We start from the raw sequence: 26,096 nt of genomic DNA, 5'->3' as shown, positions 1-26,096 counted from the left end.
GCTTTGCTCTCCCCCTGTGCCACCAACGCCCCGACATGACAATGCCCTCATCCCTTCCCCCATCCCCGCCCAGCCAGAGCACACTGCAGAGCTGAGGGCAGATCTGCCCTGGCTTGGCTTACAGGGAGAGACCCTGGCATCACCCCCCTTGCCTACAACAGTTCAGGTAGCAGGGGCAAGGCAGGGATCGTGGGGGCCCCCACCACGAGGTCTGGAGGGCGGGAAGTGCTCGGCCTGACAGGTTCACCTTGGCTGCTGAGTTCATCTGGCTCCTGCTGCCTCTTCCAGGCTCTGACCTCCATCTCGCCTTTTCCCATTAACCAGGAAAGGCCAAGCTCCCAAGGGCCACTCAGCAGTGCCAGGCCTCCTCTGCTGCGCTGCCCAGAGGTCTCCCACTCTTCCCTGGCACTGGTGGCGATGGGGAACTGCCGGAGTGGTCCGTGGAGACGCAGCCCCAGCTCAGCAATGGGGGCAGTGGTGGTTAGTGGTTAGCAGGGCAACTCCGGGAGAGTCCAATACTTTGGACTTGCTGGAAATCGTAGCCTTCAAGCTGACCACGTCCCGAAGGGGGGTTGGGAAGGGAAGCCGTCTCCTACATCTGGGAGCTTGGCTCTAAAGCCCCTCACCCCATCACCACCTGGTGCCAACTCCCTGCGCTGTGATCCAGCTAAGGTTGTCAACGCCGAGCCTGCGAGCAGCCAGGCAGCAGCTCCTCCGTTTGTTGGTAACTCTGCAAATAGCTGGTTTCCGTCCTCCGGCTGCCCGGGCGCACCTTCCCCGGGCAGCCTCAGGCAGCAGCTGTCCGGTGGCGTTTCAGGGGGAACATTTCCTCTCGCTCTCTGTCCTACAGAACACGGCGGCTAGGTTAGACTGGAGTGAATCAGCTTTTTTAACCCAGACTATTGTGGCTCCATCCCACCTCAGTCCTATCAATCACGGGAGCTGGCGCTGGCAACAAGCATGTTTATCCCCCAGCGCTCATCACAGGAGCCGTGAGAGGCAGCGGAGATGAGACACCGGCGATGCTGCCTAATGAATAAACATCTGAATTATGGGACTTTTACCTCCTAACTTCTTAATAAGCGGAAGAGGAGCTCGTGACAGTCAGCAGGCTAATGACTGAGAGCTGGGGGGGAGGAGGCAGTGCGGGCCAAGCACAGCAAGCGACCGCGCACACTGCAGACTGCCACGCTCACCACAATGGGGACAGACTCTTCCCCACCCACTGGGTGGAGTTTTATTTTAAACCTCCCGCAACATCCCATTGTGACGCTGCACCCCACACTCTTCACAGCAATACGACAGGAGGATGGTATAATTACGATTCATTTTATGCAAGATAAGGCATGAGAGGTCACTGGAAAGGTTACGATTTGCTGAATAGGATTATCCTATTTGTATGCAGGTATCATTTTTGTACCCCGTTATGAATCTTGACTAGATCGATTTCACACACATCCAGTCCTGGGCCATGCCCACCAGGCAAAAGGCTCTCAGTGTAGCTGGCTGGGAAGGGCCCATTCAGGTTAACGAGCCATTAGGAAGAAACAATAGGCCTTAGGAGCTCATCTCCCACCTGGGGAGCCTTCCAGAGGTGACACACTACAGGGACATGTGACCAGGTCACCTGGTGCCGGATTCCATCTTGGGAGGTCAGTATTTTCCCCACTGACTGGCCTGGGACCCAAGCTTTGAAACAAAGGGTTCCTGCCATATGCAAAAGCGATATAAGGCAGGGGAGTGACATCATCATGGTTCTTCACTGACTCCCCACACAAGACGACTCCTGGAAACACCCGAGGAACAAAGACTGAACCAGGGGAAGTGCTTGACCCAGGCTAAAGGGATTTCTAGCCTGTGAATGGAACACCTGGGGATTCCAAGCTGTAAGCAAGTGCAGCTTGCCCCTTAAGAATCAATCAGCAGCCTGCTTGCGTCATCACTTACTGTGAGGATCTGCTCTTCATATCCAATCTAACCTGCTTTGATCTGTTTGCTATCACTTAAAATCTATCTTTTGTAGTTAAACTTGTTTTTGCTTGATCTAAAACCAGTGTGTGGGACTCATAACTCAGGGGGAGAAAGCTGTTGCATATTCCTCTCCACACTGAGGGAGGGGGTGAATTTTATGAGCTTACGCTGTACAGTTCCCTGTGCAGCGCAAGATGGCATAATTTTGGGTTTATACTCCGGGGGGGTGCGTGCCTTAGGAACTGGGAGGTGCCCTAGCTAAAGCCTTCCCAAGCAGGGGCTGGTTAAAGAGCCTGCCTGCACGTACTGCAGCTGGGCATGTCCCTACCTGTATGTACACTGGTGAAAGTGCAGGCTGAAGCCTGGAGGGCTTGTCAATAGCAGTACAGTGTAGAAGGGAGCCCAGGCTGGTGGGTCAGGGGGACTCAGTGGTACCCCAGTTCCAGGTGGCACCCGTTACCAAACAAATGCCAATGGCCCAGGAGCTGACGCAAGTAGAAGAACCAGCTCACTGCAGCATGGGGTTAGGGTGTTTTATTCTTTGCTTTGGTCTATACAAAAAACTTACAGAAATAATAAAATCCTCCGTTCCTGAACCACATTCCAAGAACATCCACCCCTTTCCAACGGAAGCAGTAAGCCATCAGATCTAGAGTCGCTTTAAAAATGCATGAAGAGAAGGAAACACCACTCACCAGAAAGGAGACAGGTTAAATTGTGCAATAGTAGACTGATACAAAGACACAGTTCCTAGTGGTTAGAGTCACTATCGTAAGGACAGTTACACTGAAATTCTGCTCACCCACGTCTGATCGGAAGGAATAAAGCCGTTGACACATCCCTTGGGTAGAACAAAGTTCCCGGGAAAACACAGCACCCCTTGTTTTCTGCAAACTCACTGGATTTGCTATTTTTAATTTAAAGTTTGTAGAAAGCAAAAGGCTCATTTTAAAATGTTAGATTATTTTTGTTAAACGCTAAACACAGAACAGGAAGTGGAAAGTTAAAAAGCACGAACTTAAAATCAGATGGCAAAAGCCATTTGCACCATATTAAAAAATAAAAGAAATATATATTTATAGAAAAGACTATTACTGTTATGCCAATGGAGTTTGATAATGACGCGGGAGTCGCGTGTTTTAAAGCTTCAGAAACAGTATCCTGGCTTGGCTGGAGGGAGTTTGAAGCAATCTCAGGAGGAAAGGGCCTTTTTCACAGACCCACAGCAAAAAAGAAATAATAAAACAAATCTAAAAATAAAGCCTCTGGTGGGAATGGAAAAGTTTGTCTCAGGCACTTCTGTCTCCCAAGTCCCTCTTGCAAGCGCTCAGCTCTGGAGCCACCTCTTCTGGCCGGAGAATACACCTGCAGCAGACCAGGAGGAAGGACTGTGTCAGACAGCTGATAGGGGTGTGACGGGGAACAGCAGGTCTATCAGAGTGTGGGATCGTTTCGAGGACTAGGGGAACCCCAGGCACTTGGTTCTCTGGGGCTAGCCTGGCCCAGGCGGAAGGGGAAGTGTGGCTTAGCCCACTGATCTGCTCCACTCCTAGTTACTCTGCCCTGTCTCACGCTAGGCCATGGGTTGGCCATATTTGCAGGCAGCTGGACAATGGTTCCCATGCCATCGTTCCCTTGTAACAATGGACGAGAGGAAACTAACCCAGCTACCCACGGCCTGACTTGTGGGGAAGGGGCTGGGAGGGCATGGAGACCTCCTCTGGGGGGTGCACAGCTCTCGGTACCATGGGACTGCCTGGAGCTAGCACTAGGGGGCAGAAGGGGGTGATTTCCCCAGAGCCCCCAAGCAGCCAGGAACAGTGGAAATGCTGGTCTGCAGGATGGCAGCAGTCATGCACCGCAGCTCTTAACCCTCCTCCTGCCTTCATCCCGGCCAGCCACTGGTGTGTGGACTGCAGCTCGGCCAAGCTTGTAGCTCTCATGGGTCCGGGGAGTGTCACCCCAGACTCCGCTAGGCGCTCTCTTCATTGCTTGGGGACCGCTGACCCGCCAAGCCCCCTGCCTGGCCCTAGTTCTTGGGCTCTTGCCTAGAAGTGGGAAAGTGCCTGGGTCCCTCGAACTGATGCCCAGGAGCCCAGAGGGAAGGACACGCTGGCAGAGTAGATGTGCTCATGGAAGCCCTGGCAGTCCCAAAGCTGTGCACCAGACACCAGGCTATCCAGCCACAGCTCGGCACGGCCATCAGACAGGAGCAGGACAATTCCCTCACCACTGCCCAGGTTGAGGCAGTCCCTCCTCCCCTCCCAGCTGGGCTCCCCACCAGGCAAGGCAGCGGTGGCCCTACCCTTGTGCAGTGCCTGAGGAGCAGGTTAGGCGAGCATGTGTTCGGGGTAGTGTCCTCGGACGCCATCGCTGTAGGCGTCCATGGGATAGTCTCCATCCATATCCATGTTCATGTCCAAGGGGTCGTCACCCGAATAAATACGATAACCAGCATCCATATCTAGCCAGCAGAGGGGAGAGGGCAGCCGTTAGCCTGCACGCCAGCCACTGAGCAGAGAATTAGCACCAGCTCCGTGCTCAGGTGGGGACACCCCAGCTCCCATCCAAGCATTACAGCCGCCCTCCCAGCCACCTAGGCTGCGTCAGAGCCGGGATCCATCGAGCCCAAGGCCTGACAGGCGCCAGCACCAAATACTGCAGGAGACCCCAACATGGCCAGATATAGAATAACCGGCCCCAGGGAAAGTTTCTTCCTGACCCTGTTGGAGGCTGGCCCGTGCCCTGACGTAGGAGGAATAAAAGGCCCAGCTGGCCTTCGCACGGGGACAGCAAAGCTCCCGGCCACACGCTTCGCCTACAGGCAGCAGCGCGACTTTCCAGAGGGGAGCGGACGCTGACAGGACTCGAGCTTGCTGAGCCATCCCACTTCCAGTTCGAGTGAGGCTGCGGCTCCCAGGAGGGGGCAGAGAAATTCAGCTCAACGTACGGAGCATGGCAGCGCCACGCCACCAGTCACCTGGGGCCTGCGTTTGTTCGTAGCCCAGTGTTCAGTTCTCCTGGGCCCGGACACTAGAACCTGGCCGGCCAGACGTGCACGGAGCCCTCGCGGCTCTGCTGCCAGCCCAAGCGATGCCACGCTGAGGAGCGGAGGCAGAAGGCTACAGCCGCCTGCCGGGTGCTTCCGGCCGAGCGGCCCAGCAGGGCCCCCAGCTCAGAGGCACCGTTTGGTTCCCCGGCAGGACACACCGGCCCTGCCGAGCTTGGCATGCTGCACTAAGCACATGCCCAGCACTTACCCTCTGGGTATGGCTCGTTGATTGGGATCATGCTCTGCGCCTAGGGAGGAGAGACACACAGGTAACACGAGGGCGCAGATCGGGGTCAGCCTTCGCATGGTGCTTGGGGCACGCACGTGCTGGGAATTAGCTCTTCCCGGCAGCAATGGCTTTTGGGAGGAGAGTAACATGACCCTATGGTGCTGGGTCCCTGCAGTCTCTGGGGTGGTGCCAGTGCTGGGCTGTTTTATTGGAGGAATCACAGCTCCTGGGGCGTGGGGGTGGGGCCTCGCGCTACCTGGGGATGCTCAGGAGCATCGCTATCTGCCCAGCTCACGGGCTGATAGCCCCAGGAGGCCACTTGTGGCCAGGATTCTGTGCCAACAAGACGCCTGCAGCAACAGGGAGCCCAGCTGCCACGGTGCCCCTTTGCCCACCAGCCCCAGTGCAGGGAGACTCAAGGGTTGTGGCTGTAGCATGTTGGACCAGTTTCTAAATGGAGCTTAGATGTTCCAGCCCCGAGTCCCCCAGTACAAGCATTACACCCTCCGTTTACTAACCCCTCCCACCTAGAAACAGGCACCCTATGGGCTGCTGCCCTGCCCCCACCCTTCCCGTTGCGGACGGTCACACACTCAGGGCTACATGGAAGATGTGGCTCATGTTCTTCCCAGCCCAAGTTCCACTACAGACGCATTTAACCAAGGAGCCCCTAGAATCCCCTGGGGAGGCCGTTCCCTGAGCCACGGAGGGACCCGCGGAGCCAAGCGGCCTCCCAGATGCCCTGGGTACAAACCCCATTCGTGGGCAGGGCGGTGCGAGAACAATCTCACGGGAGACGATAGCGCTCCTCTCCGGGGGAGGGGAGAGCTCCTGCGTCGCTAACAGGACCGTGAGCTGGCCCCGAACGGTTCGAGAAGGAAAAGCAGCCCCCCGCCCCCCCAAAAAACAGGCAGGCACTCACTGCTTCCCAGGCCGCAGGGTCGTGTTTGAAGAGGGAGTTGGTGAGCTCGACGGAGACGCGTTTCCTGTAGTCGGGGTTTTTGTCCTCGGAGATGCGGAACAGCACGGCTGCAGCATAGGTGGCTGGAGCAGAGAGGGGGGGGAATGTTGGAAGAGGAAACCTCTAAATGCCAGCAAATGGCAGAGGGAGCCGCGCTTCTCTCCGGGCAGATGGTTGAAGGATTTCCACTTCAGTGAGCGGCTCTGCATGTAATTACGTTTCCCGTTGCCACCGGACTGTCACAGCAGCTCTGCCATCACATTCCCCAAAGCCTCCAAGCCCCAGCGTCCCCGGTGCCGCAGCACCGTTTCATGGAGCAGGGCCCGTGCACTCTCCCCCAAACCCTGGGGCTGGAGCCTAGCGTGAGAAGGAACGTCCGTGGAGGGGGAAGGGGAGAGACGACGGCACTTCCTTTAAGAGAGTTTTCTGGCCTAGCAGCCCTGTGCATGGCAGAGAGGGCCACAGAGGGGGTGCCGAGTGTAGGAGACAGTGGGACCCTAGCTGGCTAGGGGGCCTGGCTCCGGGAGATGGCATGCTACAGCACCCACTCTCCAGATGGTGGCGGCCCCGAGGCAGCCGAATGAGAACGGGACAGAACCAGGGACTGCTGAACGCGCCGTCTAAGCAGCTCGGTGCGAGCCCTGCTAGGAGTCCCAGCTCCGAGCGCGCGGCTCCAGCGGGCTCGGCTCACCTGTGCCTTCGTTCCTGGAATGCAGCAGTTCCATCAGCGGAGCAGAGGCCCCCTCGGCATCAATCGTGTCAGCAGCTTCCTTGTCCTGGGCCAGCTCGCACAGCACTCCGGCTGCCACCCGCTGGATGTTCTCCACCGGGGAGTAGAGCAGCTGTCGGGGGAGGAAAAGCAGCGTGAGGTGGCGGGAGCTGCAGCCGCCTCTCCACTCCTGACACCGCGAGCTCTGCCACGGCAGGGCTGTTCAAGAGCCACTTCTCCAGCTCCCTTCACCCAGCCCCGGAGGCAGCTGGCAATTCCTGCACGTGCCAATCGGACGCACAGGGGCTCAGAACCACCTGGACCACCACAAGCCACCCGGGCCTCCCGAAAGCACCCCACCCCCACCTTTGCCTTGTGCTGCAACCCGAAGCCCAACCTGCACAAAGAGAGGAATCGTGTTGAGTCGGAAGATCTCCATGCGGTTCATTGGGTCCCGGGCCAGAATATGCAGGGCTCCTGTGCACCCCTCCACTATCTCCTCCATCTTCACTCCATCCTGCAAAGGGAGCAGTGATCAGCACCAAGGGGCGACAGGTGTGGAACGCACAGCCCCACAGGACGGGCATGGTACATGGCCGGAGGGGGGACAGAGCACAGTTCCCCCGCCCCCCACCTGCCTGCAATGGTTCATCACAGCTGACAGTAGTTACAGCCTCCAGGGGGCGCTCTGAACACCAAGTGGCCTCTGCTTAGAGACCAGTCCTTGTATGGGATGGAGAGGAGGGCCAGGCCCTGGCACGCCCGGTGCACTGTGCGGAGCATCCAGCCATGTCTTCCTGCGAGCCAACTGCACCCCTGGCCGTTCTGGTGCATACACGGCCGCTGCTGCTGCCACGGGCAGTCACCAGAGGGCAGGAGCAGCTGCTGCAGCGCTGCATGTCCAGGACTACGGCCCGGTGACAGCAGCCTTACCCACATGCCCAGCAGCACCCAGGGGGGTTCCAGGGGCCGAGTGCACTGGGAGCCCTGGGACACAGGGAAAGGCCCCACCGGGCAGGCGGTCCCCAGCTCGGCCATTGGCCCCTCCCGCATCTGTACTCACTGTGTACGGCTGCTGCGTGCCAGCTGCCACATGGCGCTGGGCGTCTTGGTGAGCCTTCACCAGCAGCTGGACCAGGCGAGGGATCACGGCAGCCTCCTGCAGCGGGGCATGGTTAGCCGGGCACAGGGCCAGGTTGCGGATCAGCCCGATAGTGGCCTGGAAGAGAGGAGGAAGAGGCCATCAGACAGGGCAATGGCTGAGGCAGCCGCTGTAGGCGCTCAGGACTTCTCCATTCGAGAGAGGAACTTGATGTGCCAGGAGCGGGACTGTTCGCGTTTTAACCTCCCGTGCCCCCGGCAGGAGTCCGGCGGCAGAGCCTATGCTGCACCAGCTCTGTAGGCACTCGGCAGGGGGTTCAGAACCAGCCGCTACCTGCCAGCGCCTACAGCGAGAAGCCACCTTCCTTCGCCCCCACAGCTCACACAGCAGGTGGTGGCTTTTAAGCCTCTAGTCAGCCTGCAGCATTTCCATAAAGGGATCCACCTACTTCCCTGCTGCCGGGAGCAGAAGGACCAATATTGATTCAAGAAGAGACCAGCACCAGCCCCGTCCTCTTACCGCCTGCAGAACATGATTGGGGGCAGACAGGGAGCCAGAGCTCGACTGCCGAGCCCCCGCGGGGTGAACAATGGGTAAATGTGGCTCAAACCAGTGCCCTCTCCTCCGCAGGGAGCTCAGTGGGGGACGCTAGCGTGGCTCGCTGGGCATCAGGCAGAGCTCCGCTGAGCCCCAGCGTCCCCCCCCACCCCCAGGACGCCCCTCCTGCAGTTTTACCTTGACCAGCGGCCACTGGTTGGGCTGGTTGAGGAGCTTGACGATCGCCGGGATGCCGTAATTGAGCCGCACCGAGTTCTGGGCCATCTCTGCCTCCGGGTGCCGGCTGGTGAGGTGCCGCAGGGCACAGACAGCCGGCTCGGTGATGTCCTCCTTGTCGCCCGCCCTCAGGATGGTGTGGATCAGGGCTTCCACCCCGTTGGACTGCGTGACCAGGGTCTTGTTTTTGCTGTTGTTGCAGGTCAGGTTGGAGAGGGTGCCGGTGGCGCAGGTCAGCACGTTCACGTCGTCCGAGCTCAGCTGGTTGACCAGGATCTTGAGGACGCCATCTAGCCCCTCCTACAGAACAGTGAGTAGGTGAGAGCAGAGGCAAGACGTCACACTGTCCTCTTCAGCCGGAGACCACCAACCGCAGCACGGACAAGCCAATGGACTAGGCCCGGCCTGTCCCCTCCTCGTTGGGCTCAGCTCTGCTGCAGCCACACGCTGCATCGTAAATAGCCCCAGGCCCTTTCCCAGAGCTCTGCTCCCTCCTGCCCCACTGCTTTATAAGGTGGAAGCAGAGCTGCTCGGCTCTTCACACAGCTGAGCCATCTCACGTCAAAGCAGGCTCCTCCGTGCAGTGAATCCTCTGCCAACACCTCCAAAAACACAACTCTCTGCCTAAGGGGCCGCTTCAGGCCACGGGGAGCTGGGAAAGCCATCTCTGCTCGGATTGGCCGGCTGTCACCGGATTCACCAGACACTACACTCTAGCTGCACAGGAGCCCGCATGCCAGCTCCCAGCAGTCCTGGCTGGCAACGGCCCTGGCCCATGAGGGCCAGTAGGCCTGGGAGTCACCAGCCCAATGCTTTGGAGACATCCGTCCCTACGTGCCAGGAGAATGCTTAGCTAGCCCGAAGCCTGGCGAACTGGTTTCAGGGAGATGCCAGCTCTGGCATTAGGGCACCTAGCCAGACTGTGCCAGGCTACAGCGGGAGAGGGGAGAAGGAAGGTGAAGTTAGCAAGTGTTGCTGTCAGAGCATGCTGACAGGGGAGGAGCCTAGGCACAGGATGCATTGGACAGATTCATCGGAGACGACCACACGGGCGTCATTGCAGAGGGCCCGGTGAGCTCCGGTCCCCATCCCCAAGCGAGCTAGAGGAACGATGATTTCGGGGTCAGGGATTCAGAACCCCAATTGCACCCCATCAGGACACAGCCTCGAAGGACGCGTAGCCCCCTGGTAAAGACAATGCAGAGCATTGTACAGATGAAGGGCAGATTGTGAAAGACTCGCATTCCTCTGAACACCAACCAAGCCTGTTCACCCCACCCCCGTGCCAGGGAGATTAGATTTGTAGAAGGCAGAGATCGGCTGGAACGTCAGGCAGCCAGCGACACCTCGGCAGGTGGGAACGTTTCCTGGAGGGCCCTCACAAGGGAGAATTATAGAGCTGCAAACTATCCCCCCACCTCTCTGCTCTCCCTCAAAGCCTGCTTGGAGCATGCAGTAAGAAGCTGGGGTGTTTTTATCTGCTCACACTGGAGATCTGCCCATTTAACTCCTCCGAGTGAAGATTACAAGGTACCACCCAGATGCTGTCCTTCCCCTGGGAACCAGGCTCCCTCTGGGGCCCCAAGGCTGTGCTATTTGGGTCTACGGCTTGGCAGACTCCAGCAGGCCTGAGAACAGGCACAATTCACAACCCTTCCCCATGCCAAAGGCCAACTATTGTTCCAACTCAAGCAGGGCATCTTGATGCAGTAAGAGTCTTGCTCGCGGCAATGTTTTCTTAGAACAAAAGTCCAAGGCCTCTCGACCCCTGTAACCATAGCTAGCTCTCTGCACTGTTTGGACAGCGTGAGCTACAGATGTGCCAGACATGTGCAGCTTTACTTAGGAGTTTAGTATCTTCGCCAGGTTTCCCCTGCCGGAAACATGCAAGTGATACAATGCCCAGCTGTTCAGAGCAGCATGGCAAGCCAGCACGCGCACTTTGGGTGATCGTGAGGGTCACTAGTGGCAGGACTGAGGGATTTAAGAATCGCCAGAAGGACCGTGGGAGATGAAGGTAGGGATGGGGGGGGTCCTGGTTAGACAGAGGACGTGAAGGAGTTAAGTCAGCAGACAAAGCTGCATTCCCCTGTTTGCTATTCGGCAGAGCCTGACCACCAAATGTTTCATTTGTTAATCTCACTGGAGACTGAGTTACATGCCTTCCAAAAACGATCCCAAATACTTTCCACGCTGCATCAGACCCTAATCCATGAAGAGGGGCAAGCCAAGCACCATGTGGGGAACACATCAGGAAGCAGTGGAAAAGCGGGGGGTGCAGGGGAGGGAGGAATGTCTGTCAGTGGAACCCTGGGTGTCAAAGCAAGCAGCTTGGGGAAACTTCAGGGGCGCCTTCCTCGTCCGGACTCCACCCCGCCCTCCCCAGCCTTGCTCCCACTCTCCTTCCACGGATACGATCAGCCTGATGAACAATGGGTGTCAGAACAGTCTGGCACCAGCCCTGGGAAGTCAGAAGCAAGCCCCAGCACCGGTTCTGCAGCAGATGAACACCGGAGACACCTTTCCAAGGGTGCTGACACAACAGCTTATGCCTTGGCCTGGCTCCTAGCCCCACCCCAGTGGGTGCGGTGCGTGGGCTGGCAACCCGCAGAAGCATGTTCTCACAGGCTTGTGGCAGGGGAAAGAGTTCGCCTTCTCCCCACTGGGTCCTGGAGATGGAGTGCAAGTCAGACATGGGCAGGGAGAGCACAGACTGCCATCCCCGTGTGACTGCCCCCAAGAGCCGTTGGGAGACCCGGAGCACTAGGAAGCCAGCATTTGGCAGGGTAACTGGCCCAGTGGATGGGGGAAGCAGTACCTTAATTTTAGCAAGGCTTTTGACAGTCCCGCATAAGAGTCCCATAAGCCAACTAAAGAACTGGGGTCTAGATAAAATGACTATAAAGGTGGGTGCCCAGCTGGTTGAAAGACTGTTCTCAGCGAGTAGCGATCAATGGCTCACTGCCAAACTGGCAGGGCGTCTCTAGTGGGGTGCTGCGGGGCTCAGGTCTAGGTCCAGTACCATTCAATATGTTCATTAATGACTTGGAGAATGGAGTGGAGAGTCTGATTCTAGGATTTGCAGATGACACCCAGCTGGGTGAGTCACAAGCACTTTGGAGGACAGGATTAGAATTCAAAACAAATGGACAAATTAGAGAATTAGTCGGAAATCCACAAGATGAAATTCAATAAAGACAAGTGTGAAGTACTTCAGCTGGCAAGGAAACAAATCAAATGCACAGCTACAAACTGGGGAATAACCATCTAGGCGGAATTAATGCTGAAAAAGGAACTAGCGGGTCACCTATTGAATCTGAGTCAACGTGATGCAGCTGCGAAAAAGGCTGATCTCATTCCGGGGTGTAGGAACGGGAGTGTTCTATGTTAGACACGGGAGGTAACTGTCTCACTCTACTCTGCGCTGGTGAGGACTCGGCTGGAGTCCTGTGTGCAGTTCTGGGCACCGCGCTTTAGGAAAGCTGCGGACAAATTGGAGACAGCCCAGGAGAGAACAATAAAAGTGATCAAAGGTTCAGAAAACCTGACCTGGGAGGAAAGGTTAAAAATCTGGGCATGTTTAGTCTTGAGCAAAGGAGACTGAGGGGGGGACCTGACAATCTTTGAACACGTTAAGGGCTGGTATAAAGAGGACGTGGATCAATTGTTCTCCATGGCCGCTGGAAGTAGGACATGTAATGGGCTCACTTGGCACCACCGGAGATTTAGGAAGAACTCTCAGGGCAGTTAAGCTCTGGGACACGGTTCCATGGGCGGCTGTGGAATCCCTGTCACCGGAGCAGTTCAAGAGCAGGTTGGACAAACACCTGTCAGTGAGGGTTTAGGGTTACTTGGTCCTGCCCCAGCTCAGGGGCTGGACTTGGATCTCTCAAAGTCCCTTCCAGCCCCACATTTCTAGGATTTCCATTACTTCCCGCTGGCCCCATAGCAAGCATACCATTGCAACCGGATTGTGAAGGGAGCTGCTCCTGGGAGTCAAAGCTGGGTAAGAACATCCCCTCTGGACTGTGGATGTTGGGCTCAGTGCAGAACAGGCTAAGATCAGGTATCCCCACAGAGCACCAGACAGGTGATTAATGCTCTACAGTCTATTCAGGAACAGGCCTTGGAAATGCTTATTTGAGGCTTCTACAACGGCTGAATTCTTGTGCACTCACCTGCTTGGTGGCCACATCAGAGAGGTTCCTCAAGGTCCACAGGCAGTTCTGTACGAGCCTTGGGCTAGAGCTGGTCAGATGTTTCCCCAGAGCCTGCATGCCACCTGAGGGAGGAAACAGAGCCCAGCCCAGCTGTAATTAGCCCCAACAGCCGAGCCGCCCAGCACCATCAGCTCTCAGAGAGAGGCTACACATGGGTTTGGGCTCTTCAGACAGCCCTTTGCAACACTAAGTCTGAGGCCACCATCTCTCCTTGTACTGTAGAGTCACAAAGGCAGCATCACAGCTGGCCAACAGGGCCGGGAGCAATTCTGCCCCCTCGCCCTCCCCCAGAAGCATGTGTCTGCACAAGCCAAAGCAAAAAAACAACAACAGCATCTGTCCTCAAGAAGTTTCCACTGGCCTGTATAAGAAGCCAAAGAGGACGAGTGCCCAACTCGTGGCAAGGCTGGGAAGGCAACCCTGACACAAGGCACTAATCAGAGATTAACCCATCCCTGTAGCTTCGCTACTGCACTGGCTGCTTCCATAAAGGGCCCCCACCTCGAGTAAAGGCAATAACAGGCCCACCTCCCGTCAGAGGTGTCTGTGCACCTAGAGGAACCAGTCACTACGACCTCCTGGAAATGCCTCTCCTCCATACAAGCTCTCTGGAAACAGGTGACAGGCCATGGGAGCAGAGACCCAGCCAACATGGCAAGGGACGTGCCAAGACAGACTGTCACTCCATGGCATTCGAGCAAGTGACAAGTGTGGGCAGCGTCCTGCTGGGAGTAGAGGAGACTGTAACCAGGTGGCGTTAGAACACTAAGTTCTAGACAGTCATACGGAAGCCTAGAGGGACCAACCACACAGCTAGTGCTTGGGGACGCTGCAGGGGTGGACGGGTGAGCAGTGGGGGACAGGTGCTGTCTGGAGAGAGCTGCTAGAGGTGCTTTTTAACTTCACTGCAATGGAAGGGGATGGGAGAGCTGGGAATCTTAATAAGGGGAAGTGTTAGGATGTTACAATTAACACTGTCATCTTAGAGGGTCTCAGATGAAGGCCTCATTAAGAGTAACAGGCAGCACAGCTGGAAGCAAAGTGACGTGACAAATGGAAATTAAATCCACATCACATCTTGCTGAATAGGAGCGCGGTACCAGGCACCGGCTTATTTCCATTACAGAGCAGCTCAGGGACTTCTCAAGCCATAACTGACATCAAAGTAGGAGCCCGATGCTGCCGGTTCCTGCTGGCCCAGAGGCTGAGACAGGGCACAGTTCCGCACCTCGCGTTAGTTCATGTGCCTTGGAAGAGAGCAATGTCCAGCGGTGCCTGGAAAGGGCCACAGCCCAGTTTGCTCCAGCTGCTGAGTCTTAACCAGCCCCCTCCATCCCAGGCCCGCCCCCCCCTTCGCAGGGCTCACTCACCGGCCTCCACAATGGCAGGCTTGTTGCTGGGACACACAGACAGGACCTTGAGCACCCGGCTGGTGGTCCAGAGCAGCTTCTCGTAGGTGTAGCTGCGCATGATCTGCACCAGGGCTTGGGGTCCCCCGTTGGCCAAAATAATCAGCTGCAAGAGAAAGCAGCGTTAGCCCTCCAGAGGGTGGCCACAAGGGGTATCCGCAGACGTCAGGTGCTGCCAGAGAACTCCGATTAATCCCGAACATTTACACACAAGCCACTGAGCGGGGCGCTACTGCATTAGCAGGAATATCTGCTCTGCTCTCGGGACTCAACTGGATCCAACTCCGTGTGAATAGGAGCCTCCCAGCTTGGTTTCACCCTGGAAGTGCTAAACATGTCAAAACTACCCCCCCCCCAAATATAACGGTTACTGGCCTAGGGGTGGGGGGGAAGCAGAAGATGCAATATCATGATTTTAGGAAAGCTTCTGACACAGTCCCCCATGAGGTTCTCATAACAGAACTAGGGAGATGTGGTCTAGACGAAAATACTTGAAAGGTGGGCGCCCAACTGGCTGAAAGAGCAGACTCAGAGTAGCTATCAATGGTTCGCGGTCAAACTGCGAGGATGTGGGGTCCCACAGGGGTCAGTCCTGGGTCCAGTGCTATTCCAGATGGTCATTAATTACTTGGATAACAGCACGGAGACTATGCTTATGGAATGTGCAGGTGACACCAAGCTGGGAAAAGGTAGTAGGCACTTTGGAAGACAGGAGTAGAATTCAAAACAACCTTGACAAAATTAGGGAATTGGTCTGAAATCAACAAGAGGATGAAATTCAACAAAGACAAGTGCAAAGTACTTCACTTAGAGGGTGGGTGTGTGGGGGGATCAAATGCACAACTGCAAACTGGGGACTAACCGGCTAGGTAGTAGTTCTACTGAAAGAGATCTGGGGGTTCTAGCGGATCAAACTGAATAGGAGTCATCGCTGTGATGAAGCTGTGAAAGAGACTAATCTCATTCTGGGGTGTATGAACAGGGGTGTCGTGTGTAAAACCCGGGAGGTAACGGTCAGGCTCTACTCGGCACTGGTGAGGACCCAGCTGGAGTCGTGTCCAATCCTGGGTGCCACACTTTGGAAAGACGCAGACAAATTGGAGAGAGTCCAAAGCAGAGCAACAAAAAAAGGTTAAAAGGTTTAGGAAACCCGGACTACGAAGGGCATGTTTAGTCTTGAGAAAAGATGACTGAGGGGGGGACCTGAGAACAGTCTGCAGACATACTAAGGGCTGTTATAAAGACAACGGGGATCAATTGTTCATGTCCACAGGAGAAGCAGTAATGGGCTTAGTCTGCAGGAGGGGAGATCTCGGTGAGATACGAGGAAGAAGTCTCTGACTCTCAGGGTAGCTAAGCTCTGGAACAGGCTTCACAGAGAGGCTGTGGATTCCCCATCGCTGGAGCCTTTTAAGAACAGGTTGGACGAACACCTGTCAGGGATGGTCTAGGTTCACGTGGTCCTGCCCTAGTGCAGAGGGCTGGACTTGACTTCGAGGTCCCTTCCAGCCCCACATTTCTGTGATTCTATAACCAGGGCACCAGGATAGTCTGCAGGTCCATTGTGCAACTTAAAATCTGACTCAAACTTTCAGGATTAAAGTCACAGGACACTAGACTAGACGGCCCACTGCACTTTGTGCGCAGCAAATTCAGTGCAACTTCCCCACCCAAACGCCAAGAGCCCCACACAGAACAGCCACCCGGCCTGAAAAGGATGAAGACTTCGGCCTGGTCTAGACTCAGTAGGGTCAACATAGCTACGGCGCTCAGTGGTATGAGAAATTCCACCCCTGCGCACCGCAGTTCGGTCTCCCCCCCGGTGTAGACATGGCTACGCCGCTGTAGTGCCTGTAGCGTAGGCTCGGCCTACGTAGCAGCCCAGAGGGTTTGCTACTATTCAGTGGAAGCGTAACTTCTCTGGCGTCTGTAACCGGGGATCCAGTTTCTGCTGCACACGCAGCAGGCAGTACCTGCTGGCAATGACTGCTGTGTTTCTGTGCTATTCCGGGCAGCCAAGCCTTTGTCAGGAGGGTTTACACACAACGACTGTCACACAAGAGTAGGGAAAAGAGGGTCTTTCTTTAAGGCTATAAATACATTTCTGTACTGTCCTTCCAGCCTAGACAAGTCCAGCAGGAGAGCTAAACTTGCCGTTGGGAGCAGGATGGGCTGAGGGGTTTGGGATAGAACTGCTCACCTGCTGGAGCTGAGCTACCATGGCATTTAGTGCTGCAGTACCAAGTATCCAGGCTAGTGGGCACTGCAAGAGCAGAGAGGGAGTGTTCGAACCTTCCACGCTCACTCTCACGCCAGTAGTTTCGCTGGTTCTAATTAATGGACGAGCTGACAATGCAGACCAGGCTGTCCACTGACAGCAGCCTCCACTTCCCACCTATTCCCGGATCCTAGCAGCCACAGGACAAATGCTACAAGGCGACGAAGGAGCCAGGGCTGGCAGCAGGCTCACCTTGCTCTCCTGGTTTCCGTAGGCTAGGAGCTGAAGGCAGTCAGTGGTGATGGCGAGGAATTTCGGGTTGTTCTTGTTCAGCAGGGGAACCATCTTCTGGAGGCCATCAGCCAGGCGCACCGCCATCTTGGCGCCTTCCTGGTACAGCAGCAGGTTGTGCAGGGTGGTGATTGCGTAGAACAAGACCGACTCGACCGGAGAGCTAGGGACGAAAGCATGACGGGGAATCAGGCCACAGCAGCAGGTGGCTGAAGGCCGATGTGTGGGCGCCTTCATGCTTGCTATGGGGAGGACAGCCCATGGGAAGGCAGGCCGCAGAGCGGTACCGGGCACTGCATGCTGGGAGGTGTAGTTCTGGCAGACTGCACCTCCGTATTAGGAATGGAAGGGCTGCTGCAGGCAGCACCATTTTATGCCAGTTGGGTGTGGCCCCCTGGCAAGTGGCCATCGAAGCGCGGTGCTGGAAAAGTTCAGCCCCCCTGGGATCAGCATGGAACAGAAGCGAGCACTGTGCTGTCCCTAGCTCCGCTCCTCGCTAGCCCAGCAGTCACTTCTCAAGCACAGCTTAAACCTCACTGGTGAGCGCAACACCAGGGGGGCCCAAAACAGACATCTGGGGCATTCCCACTCTGGCCAGGGTGGCCAGATGGAGGGAGTCTCTGGATTTCGCAAAGCGCTATAAGCTCAGGAGACTGCGTAGCCAGCTCGGCAGAGGAGATTCCAAGCGAGAAAGCAAAGATGCCTCTTTGACTAGGGAATGGGCTCGGCTAAGCCTGCAGCCTACTGACCAGGCCTGCAGCAGTTGTCAGACAACGAGCTTTGCAATGCCAGTAGACTGGCCGTACCAGAGCGCTATCAATGCCTCTCACCTGCCCTGGCTCCGCTCCCTCCCAGCCACACTATACAGCAAGCAGCTGTCCCCCTGAACAGACTCTGGGTGAGCGCAGCATTAGCAGTCACTCCAGAGCCCGTCAACTCGGCGCCGTACACCTGCACATTGCCGCCTGGTACCTGAGCATCCGCACGAGAGCTGGGATGCCTCCAGATTTGAAGATGGCCAGGAGCCCCTCACGGTGGTGTGAGAGGTTGTGCAGGATGCTGGTGGTGCAGCGGGCCGTGTCCAAGTCGCTGGTGTGCTGCATGGCACGCACCACCGCTGCCACAATCTGTGGGGACTGCATCAGGGCACGGCGCGATGCCTCCTTCTTGGACAGCTGGTTCACTATCATGGCCGCTTTGCTGACCACAACCTGGGGAGAGAGATGGCTGCAGATGGGAGAGGGGTCCCAGCCAACGCTATGAACCAGGAGATTACAGAGCAGCGAGGGAGCCGAGTCTCCCACTAAAGAAGCCAGAAGAGGTTTCTTGCCTTTCAGGTGGATAGCGCTGCACGTGGGGCAGCTGGATCCGCTGTACCTTACTGATCTGCTGGGCCAGAGGGGTGGGAAAGACTCTGCTCAAGGGGCTGAGAGCCCGCACAGCTAGAAGAACGAGGGATACTTGTGCGAGGGCAGCTATTTAACAAAACGGTTCCACAACGCACAGCAGCAGGGCGGGCGGTGGCCAGGGCTCAGGCGCTCTGGCACAGCAGGGGGTGGGAAGGGAGAAACAGCCAGGGGGGCAATGCGTCAGGTTTTTCTAAAAGCTCTGCTCTAGGTGGTCTTTTGGGGCAGCTCTCTGGCCTGCGCATATAGGAGGTCACAACGGTCCCTTCTGGCCTTGGAATCTATGCAGCACTAGGGTGCAGGCTGCCCTGTCTGGCCATCTGGCCTAAGCCAGGAGCGCTAAGGTCACACGAGGTAGTAAAAGGACAGGAGGGGGAGGGGAAGCACTGAGTACAGATGTAAAGGGACACAGCTGTCCTGGGTCGGGTCCCCCCTAGCTGCAGCAGGGGGGATGGGCCATGTGACCACAGTGCTTTACAAAGGAGAAGGGCGTTGGTCAGCGTTGGCTGTATCTCCTCTGAGGTCCCAGGCACGTTGCAGCAGCCTCCCCCTCCAGAGCTATGCTTCCAGGCAAGCACGCAGCTAGGAGGCTTGTAGCCGGAGTCCCAGAGCACGCCCCGGACAAGAGCGTGCACTGAGCAGAGTTTGCTCCCTTACCGGGTCCTCGTCATTCAGCAGCTTGGTGAGCTCCGGGATGGCCCGGGTGGCCAGCTCCGCATCGTCCTGGTAGTTGATCAGATGCACAATGGCAGATTTCAGCATCTGCGAGGGCTCGGCTAGCCTCTGCACATTGGTCTGCTGGCCCTCGATGTGAGTGGTCATGAGCAGGGATCGGTCCTCCACGGTCTCTGGGTACATGGCAGCCCGGACACGCTGGGCCCGTGTCATGGCCAGCTGAGACTCCATGTCTGCTGCTGCAGGGAGCAGAGGGGGAGAGAATGTTAAACTCCCAAGCGCCGCAGAGTTCACTGCCAGGCCTCCAGATTTCAATTAGCTGAGCAGGAGCTTAACAAAAGGACACCGGTAACGTCAGCATCCCAGCACGCCCCGCAAGGAGCCACGCTGTAAACAGATACCGCAGCAGAGAGATAAGGGAACACTTAATTAGGCAGCATAATTAGGGAATTGTCACACAAGGCCTGTTAATTAAAAAAAAAATTAAGGGCATTTGCAAGTTGGGACCAGCTGGCTCAGGGGATTGGAATGGCATTTGGAGGCCTTTCACCGTGGGGTTTGTTGGGACAGATCCAGCTCTTACCACCAATTGCCACCTGTAACCTCTGGGAACGGCTGGTGGCTTTGGTCCAGTTCCTAGCAGACAAACCATCCCCAAATCACACCATTGCCTAGGGCCAGGGTAGGGCCTGAGCTACTCCACTGTAAGGCCTGGTCTACACCTAGAACTTAGGTCAACCTAGCTACTTCGCTCAGGGCTGGGACAAAGGATTCTTCCGTCCACCTAGCAACAGCCTCGGAGAGGTGGATTACCTGCCTGGATGGAAACCCCCCTTCTGATGCTGCAGGAAGTATCTAGGCTAAAGCAGCACACTGCAGCACTGTGCCTCTTCTGCGGGAAAGGGGATTTACCATCTGGGACCAGTAATCTGATCCCTTTACTCAGAGATAAATACAGGAGAGAGCCACTAGAACCGAGTCCAGCGTTAGCAGGTAAGAGTTCAATGATTCACTCTCTAGTTAGAGAGAAACAGAGCCAGGGTCTTCTACTTAGCGTCACAGAAGCTGTCCCTCCCCACCTCAGCCCAGCCTGGGTATTGTACCTGCCAAGACAGTTGTCATTCCGGCTATGGCAGGCTCTGCTAACGATGTGCAGGTGTTTGGGGTACAGGGAAAAAGGGGAGGAAGAGAACATTTTTCTGGTTTTCTTCCCCTCTGTTTCAGACATGCCAGAGTCGCACCATCACCAGCTACTGTGTGCAAGCGACAAGCTGAATGCCTGGGAACAGTTTTGCAAACAGTCCCTGAGCATCCAGGTAATTGAGAGGCACAGATGGCTGATCACTAGGCTGGGATCAGACGGCTCCTATCTCGAGAACACAGCTTAAAGCGCCATTGAGGCATACGTGGAGACCGAGCTCAGAATTAGAGATGTGGTTACGCCACAAAATACCCTCTCTGTATGAGATCCTTCCTGCACTCAGACGTGCTGCCAACAGTTCACCAGGGCAGGGAGACAGGGGAAGGTATTTTAAGCTGCAGTGACAGCCCAGGCATGGAGAAGACAAAGGATTTATGGAGATGCGTCCAGAGTGGGGTAGATCAAGTATAGGACATGGGAGATTGTGTGTGGGAGATGGAGAAAGGCTGGGATGGAGCACTAGAATTTCTGCACAACCCCCATCCGAGCATCTGGTTTGCTCATCACCAACTTTATATCCTGGCCACCTGTGTCCCGTACCTGCCGCTGGGCCCAGGCCCTGGCTCCCCGCCTCTCTGTAGGTGGTTGTCTTGATGGTGTACTGCTTGGCGTAGAGGTCCTCGTCATCCGCCATGCATTTGCTGCTGACCGACGGCACCTGGGTGTTCACCCCAGAATGTATGCCAGAGTCGTAGGTGTAGGTCTGCTGCCACTCCGTCACCTTGATCGGCTGCTCCATCATGTTCATCACCTCCATTGCTGCTCTGCAGGGAGAAGGGGAAGGAAGTTAGAGACTCCATCCAGCACATGGGCAAACTGAGCCAGCAGACAGCTTTCCTGGCCAGAATCCCCCCCTCCCCTCACAGACCCAGGCTAACACACCATCAGTAGCTAAGTGCTGCTCGCCCGTGACCCTCCCACACATGCAGAGATCACTATCTGCCGTTTTCTTATTAACGAGATGAAAGGATGAACCAAGATGACAAATCCCACAGCTCAGCACTTTGCCTCTCGTGTTGCAACATGAAAGGAGGCTGTAGCAGGTACGGGCAGCTCCCCATGGCCGTTACTCGCTGCAGAAGGGGGTGGGTTATTCTCGGTTCCTGAAGGCGTGCGCAGAACATCCCGTGCCGAGGGACGGCTCCCCTGCTATTCCGGGCAGCACAGAGGAGCTTTTTAAAGAGCCGTTTCCGGACAGACGAACTGGCAGAAAGCTGAAGCCAGCCACAAGGGTTTGGAGTTCAGAATAAAAACGGGCTTTTCAGAGATGTTTCTGGGACAGCCTGAGTGCACCTAAAAATAAGGCAAGCCACGCTAGCCTGTCCCAGTGAAATGCCCTCCGACTGGGTGCCGGACCCAGGGCTAAGACAAGCTGCTGTATCCATGCCACAGGAGATGCCCAGGAGAACAGGTACCGCCGTCCCAGGGCAGGTACTTACCAGGATGCAATAAGCCGAGTATCGGCACCTCCAGGCAAGATCTCTTACACCCTGAGTGATGGAATTCGAATGGAAACAGCTCTGCAGAGTCTCCTCTAGACTGACATGCAGGAGAGCCAGGCTGGATCACCACTCTCCTTCCTGGGGCTGGCAGCAGCCGGCTCAGCCCCTGGGGGAGGAGACGCCAAGCTCTCCCGCCCAAGCAGCCACCGCCCCATGCTGCTAGGAGTGGCTTGCAAGGGAGTGCCAGATTCCAGCTCGATACCCTGCTCAGCCATTAAGGTGGGGACAGCCACAAGGAACCTGGATCAGGGTAGGAATCCCTTGTGCTTCCCCATGGCTGTCAGCACTCTGGACTGATTCCAGCATTTCTGCCAAGTGTGAACTGGGAATCCAGCCTTTCCCACAGTGGAAATGCACTTTCTTCAGGTGTATCCCCTGCCCGTCCACACTCACCCTGCACAGCCTCGGACTCAGCCCCATGGCCCCCCAGATTTGCCTAGAGCAGTCCCATTCCCAGGAGAGCAGACAGCTGCTGCAGAGGTATTTAGAGAAACACAGAGCAAGCAAGGAAATAGCCACTGGACATTGGCAGGATGGGATTTGGATGTAGGGTGACCAGACAGCAAGTGTGAAAAATCGGTACGGGAGTGGGGGGTAATAGAGGCCTATATAAGAAAAAGACCCAAATAGTGGGACTGTCCCTATAAAATTAGGACATCTGGTCACCCTACTTGGATGCACATTCTGTAGGATGCAATTGCAGCCTGTGCTAACAGAGACCCCATTGCACTAAAGGGTTAATGGAGAAGAGCTGCAGCTGGGTGCGGACACACCCAGGATAGGAATGCCAGTTAATCACGGGGCTCTCTGGGTAGGGGGCTCCTCCAGATGCTGGCGGACAGGAAGGACGCATTCCTGAGAGAACCTGGTGAAACAATGGAAACACCGGGAGCCAGGGGCGAGACTGATCTTGTTAGTCACCTGAACGGGTGCTTTCAGCGGAGACTTGGCAGCTCAGAGCCTTGGGAAAAGGATATGGAGCTTTCACCTCTAGGTCACTGGCTTGAATCCGGCACATGCGGCTAGCAGCTAAGTTAGTCTAACAGCTGCTTGGCCTGCACCCAGTGAGCTGGTGGGTCTCCGGCCAGCTCGGAGGGGGACGCTTGTTTGCACTCTTAGCAGAGCGCAGCCATTCAGCGCTTGACTTAAGATGGAACCCGCTTCCTCTCAGAGACGATCCCATGAGGTTAATAAAGCCAAGACCGGTGCTGTGGGCCAACCAAGCCCCCAGCCGAAGCGCGCACACACACACACACACACACACACACAGGCCGCGCATGCTCAGCCAGCTCAGTAAGGAAGTGCGCTTCCTCGCAAGCCATGTTTACCCTACTTTAACCAAGCGTTTCTCTTTATTTAAAGCTCCAGCTGGCATTTGTTTCTGCTCCACCCAGCTGTGCATTGAGCCGAATGCCAAGAGATACCAACAGCTACTTATCTCGGAGCGGACGGCCCAGACTCGTATTCACACCAGCTGAGCGGCTGCCCTGTGACCCTCTCAGGATGGGATTAGAGGGTCACTTTCTCCCCCAATAGGCACCTCAGGTCCACAGAAAACAGGAGGGGGCCCCGATTCCAAGCAACATCCAGACCCTGAGGAAGGGGTTCTGGAATCTCTGCAATCCAGCTGTGTTATTGGCGAGGAGTTGGCAGCATGTGGAGGGAGGCGGGGGGAGGGAGGTACTGCAGGTGGTAAAGCAGGTTTCTCAAACCCCCACCCCAGCACAGCGATGTCCGGATGCTAACAGGGCAAGTGACTCTGGAATAGGCCTCCTTCCCATTGGCACAAGCCAGACACCCTAATGGAGCCGTCCCTATGGTCCTTAGGACGGGGTGGGGGGAGGTTTCTGCAGGGGGCTGGGTTTCAGCCCAGAGCTCCAAATGAGGGATGAGCAGTAAGCCAGACCCCAGCCCCGTCTGCATATGCAGGTAGGGCACTGTCCTGCTCACCTGGAAAGCACCTAGCGCTTCTGGGGCAATACCACAAATAACTGAGTAATGCTTGGCCTCCTCCCTGCCCAGCCCTGCCAGCCTCACCCCACTCAGTAGCTCTCTGTAAGACCCACCTTGCCAGCGCGCTGCAGTAACAGGCAGCGTAGGATCGCAAGCAGGAGTGCCAGGCTAAAGAATTCGGGCAAGGAGCTTGCTGCTTACTGTCTGGACTGCATGTCGGTTTGCACCAGCGTGACTTCTCTAAAGCAAGTGGAGTACATTATAGCCAGGGCTGATTGGGGTGGGAGGGATCAATTGTACTGGGGCCCCAAAACCTCTGCAACTGGGGTGAAATGGGAGGAGGGCCCCACTGAACCTGACCTACCTGGGACACAAATTTCTCTCGAAAGGTCTGATTATAGCCCCAGCCTTTGTACTGAGAGCAGGGCTCCGTTTTGCAGAGCTATTCCTCAGACCCACCCCAGAGGGTGTATGGGGGACGAAGCTCAAGGGGCTGGAGCACGGCTGGCTCTAACCCTGCCTGCTTCCAGCTCTGTCAGACAAACTCTGTGCCTCGCTTTCCCCACATCTGCACAGATCCACTAAAGCATTCAACGCTTCTACTGGGGGCTGCTTATCCCCAGCATCAGCGTGTGTTTATGCACTCGGGATTATTCAGCCCATGCCGCAGATGGCTCCAAACAGGGCCCTGCCCTGGGGACGGCTTGGGTAAACACAGGGGAAGCTTTCCAGGAAAGAGAGCCTGGGTGTGGTCTGCACTAGGAGACAATGAAGGCCATTCCCCTGCTGCTATGCATTTCCCCAGCCCCAACTGTGTTGAGGCATCCAGGGTGGGGTTCTAACACTCGCAGATGGAAGGGAGTCCCCTCTCTACCCTGCTGTCTACCCCCTTCCTGGGCTCCTCTGGGGAGAGGGGAGGTTGCTCAGGACAACGCTCAGGTCAGGAGTGACCCAGGCTGACGCACAGAGCCAGGAGAGCTGCCTTTTATGGCCATGCCAGTTTCCACTCGTACTTCACTCCCACTCCCAAGGTTTGCAGGGCCCTTTGAGAGCAGGAGATCCATAGTCCGCCCTCCGCATTGCCTGTGACCCAGACACAGAGTCACAACAAGTCAGGGAAGGGAGGGATGAGTCAGTTTCAGACTTGATAAGAGAAGTGAGCAGCTGTTCTGTCGGCCCCACCGGAGCAGGAAGTTTGACTGGTAGAGTGCATGTCCAAAGGAGAGGTTTAATTACCACCTTCCACTAACACTCTGAGTCATGTGTGGAAGGAGCTGGACCAGGAGAGCTCTATGCTGACTGCTCCCCTCCACCCAGGAACAGACCCAAGCCAAGCGATTTCATGGGACAGCCCAGCCCGCGAAAGCTACAATGCAGCCATTTCAGTGCCTGAGCTGGCAGGAAGTTGGTCCAACCCTGACCCCCATTTCCCTTGGGCGGCTGACTTGGTGGCACATCTTATGTCTGAGTCAGGGCGTTGGGTGGCGGTACCAGATTTTATAGGGCAGATGGGGGTTGCACCTTGCTGCGTTGGGACGAGGTCCGCTCAGGATTCGTTACTGAGAAGGTTGTTTTTCTTGGTGAAACATGTCTTGGTGAAAACACGTCTGAGCACCGCCAGCAGTTCCCAGGCAGCCCTGTGCTATAATGAACAGCACAGAGCCATGTTCAAAGGAGAGCGAATCTGACCCAGGGCCTGGCAATGCATTCAGACAAACCAACGCAGGGACAGAATTCAAAGAGGAGTCCAAATGAAGCTAAAAGTGTTGCCTAGTTGAGTTAGAACAGGGGTCAGGAAATCTGGTTCTACTATTCCCAGCTCTGCCACGGATTGAATTTGGACAAGTCACTCCACTTATGCACCTCAGTTTCCCCACCTATAAAATAGGTGAACCACACTGAAAATTAAACCTCACCAGTTTAGTGCTATGAAAGTCTATTAGATCGCTGAAATCCACACAACACTAGCACATGGACACGCCCGCTCACCATCTTCTACCTAGTCTCCCGGGACCATCCCAGGTACATTTTAAGGGCAGTTTTCTACTCTTGTCTGTCTGTAATTTTAAGCTATAAAGTTGTAATTGTATTTACTGGTCAGGTTACAACTTTAATGGCTTGTGCATAATGTATGCTTATGCAGTAGTAAAAAAGGCAAAGAGAACCACTAATGGAAGCTGCTCACGCTATTTACTCCCCATCATGTGTCAACAGGATATGCTGGGGGGGGGGGGGGGGGGAAGATCGGGGTTGAACTAATGCAAAGTACTGGGGTCAAGCAGAACACAGAACGTGGTCTCCGCACAGCACAGGAGCATTCAGTGGTCAGTGAGCGGTTAACAAAGGTAAGCACAAATCCAAGTTTCCAGAAAAAGGCGAGAGTCGATAGCGGACTCAGTGCTGAAAATAGACTGGTCTTATAT

The 26,096-nt window shown here is 55.9% G+C and overlaps 1 protein-coding gene across 1 annotated transcript; it reads right to left on the bottom strand.

Annotated features, from left to right (window-relative positions):
• Positions 1–4,301: 4,301 nt before the first annotated feature.
• JUP (junction plakoglobin) lies at positions 4,302–20,975 on the bottom strand. The gene is made up of 13 exons (XM_065422620.1): positions 20,759–20,975; positions 19,000–19,253; positions 17,909–18,147; positions 16,898–17,099; positions 14,389–14,533; positions 12,977–13,080; positions 8,760–9,098; positions 7,986–8,141; positions 7,320–7,439; positions 6,905–7,055; positions 6,175–6,296; positions 5,232–5,271; positions 4,302–4,435 (listed from the first exon to the last, which is right to left on the bottom strand). Exons 1-13 carry the CDS (start codon positions 20,973–20,975, stop codon positions 4,302–4,304), a joined length of 2,223 nt encoding a protein of 740 aa, XP_065278692.1.
• Between the last annotated feature and the right edge of the window lie 5,121 nt (positions 20,976–26,096).

This window comes from Emys orbicularis, chromosome 25, assembly GCF_028017835.1.
Source record: "Emys orbicularis isolate rEmyOrb1 chromosome 25, rEmyOrb1.hap1, whole genome shotgun sequence".
In the NCBI taxonomy this organism is placed as follows: Eukaryota; Metazoa; Chordata; order Testudines; family Emydidae; genus Emys; species Emys orbicularis.
The sequence above is the reverse complement of the archived record's forward strand: the minus strand, read 5'-3'. Positions and strand labels throughout refer to the sequence as shown.

What these genes read in the sequence shown, in the direction of transcription:
- JUP (XM_065422620.1), bottom strand. Translation starts at nt 20,975, where the DNA reads ATGGAGGTGATGAACATGATGGAGCAGCCGATCAAGGTGACGGAGTGG. An exon ending in GCTCTCGTGCGGATGCTCAG is followed by an intron (nt 17,100 to 17,908) that starts GTACCAGGCGGC and finishes TTTCGTCCCTAG; the next exon opens with CTCTCCGGTCGAGTCGGTCT. An exon ending in CGATTCCTCTCTTTGTGCAG is followed by an intron (nt 7,056 to 7,319) that starts GTTGGGCTTCGG and finishes CTCCCCCGACAG; the next exon opens with CTGCTCTACTCCCCGGTGGA.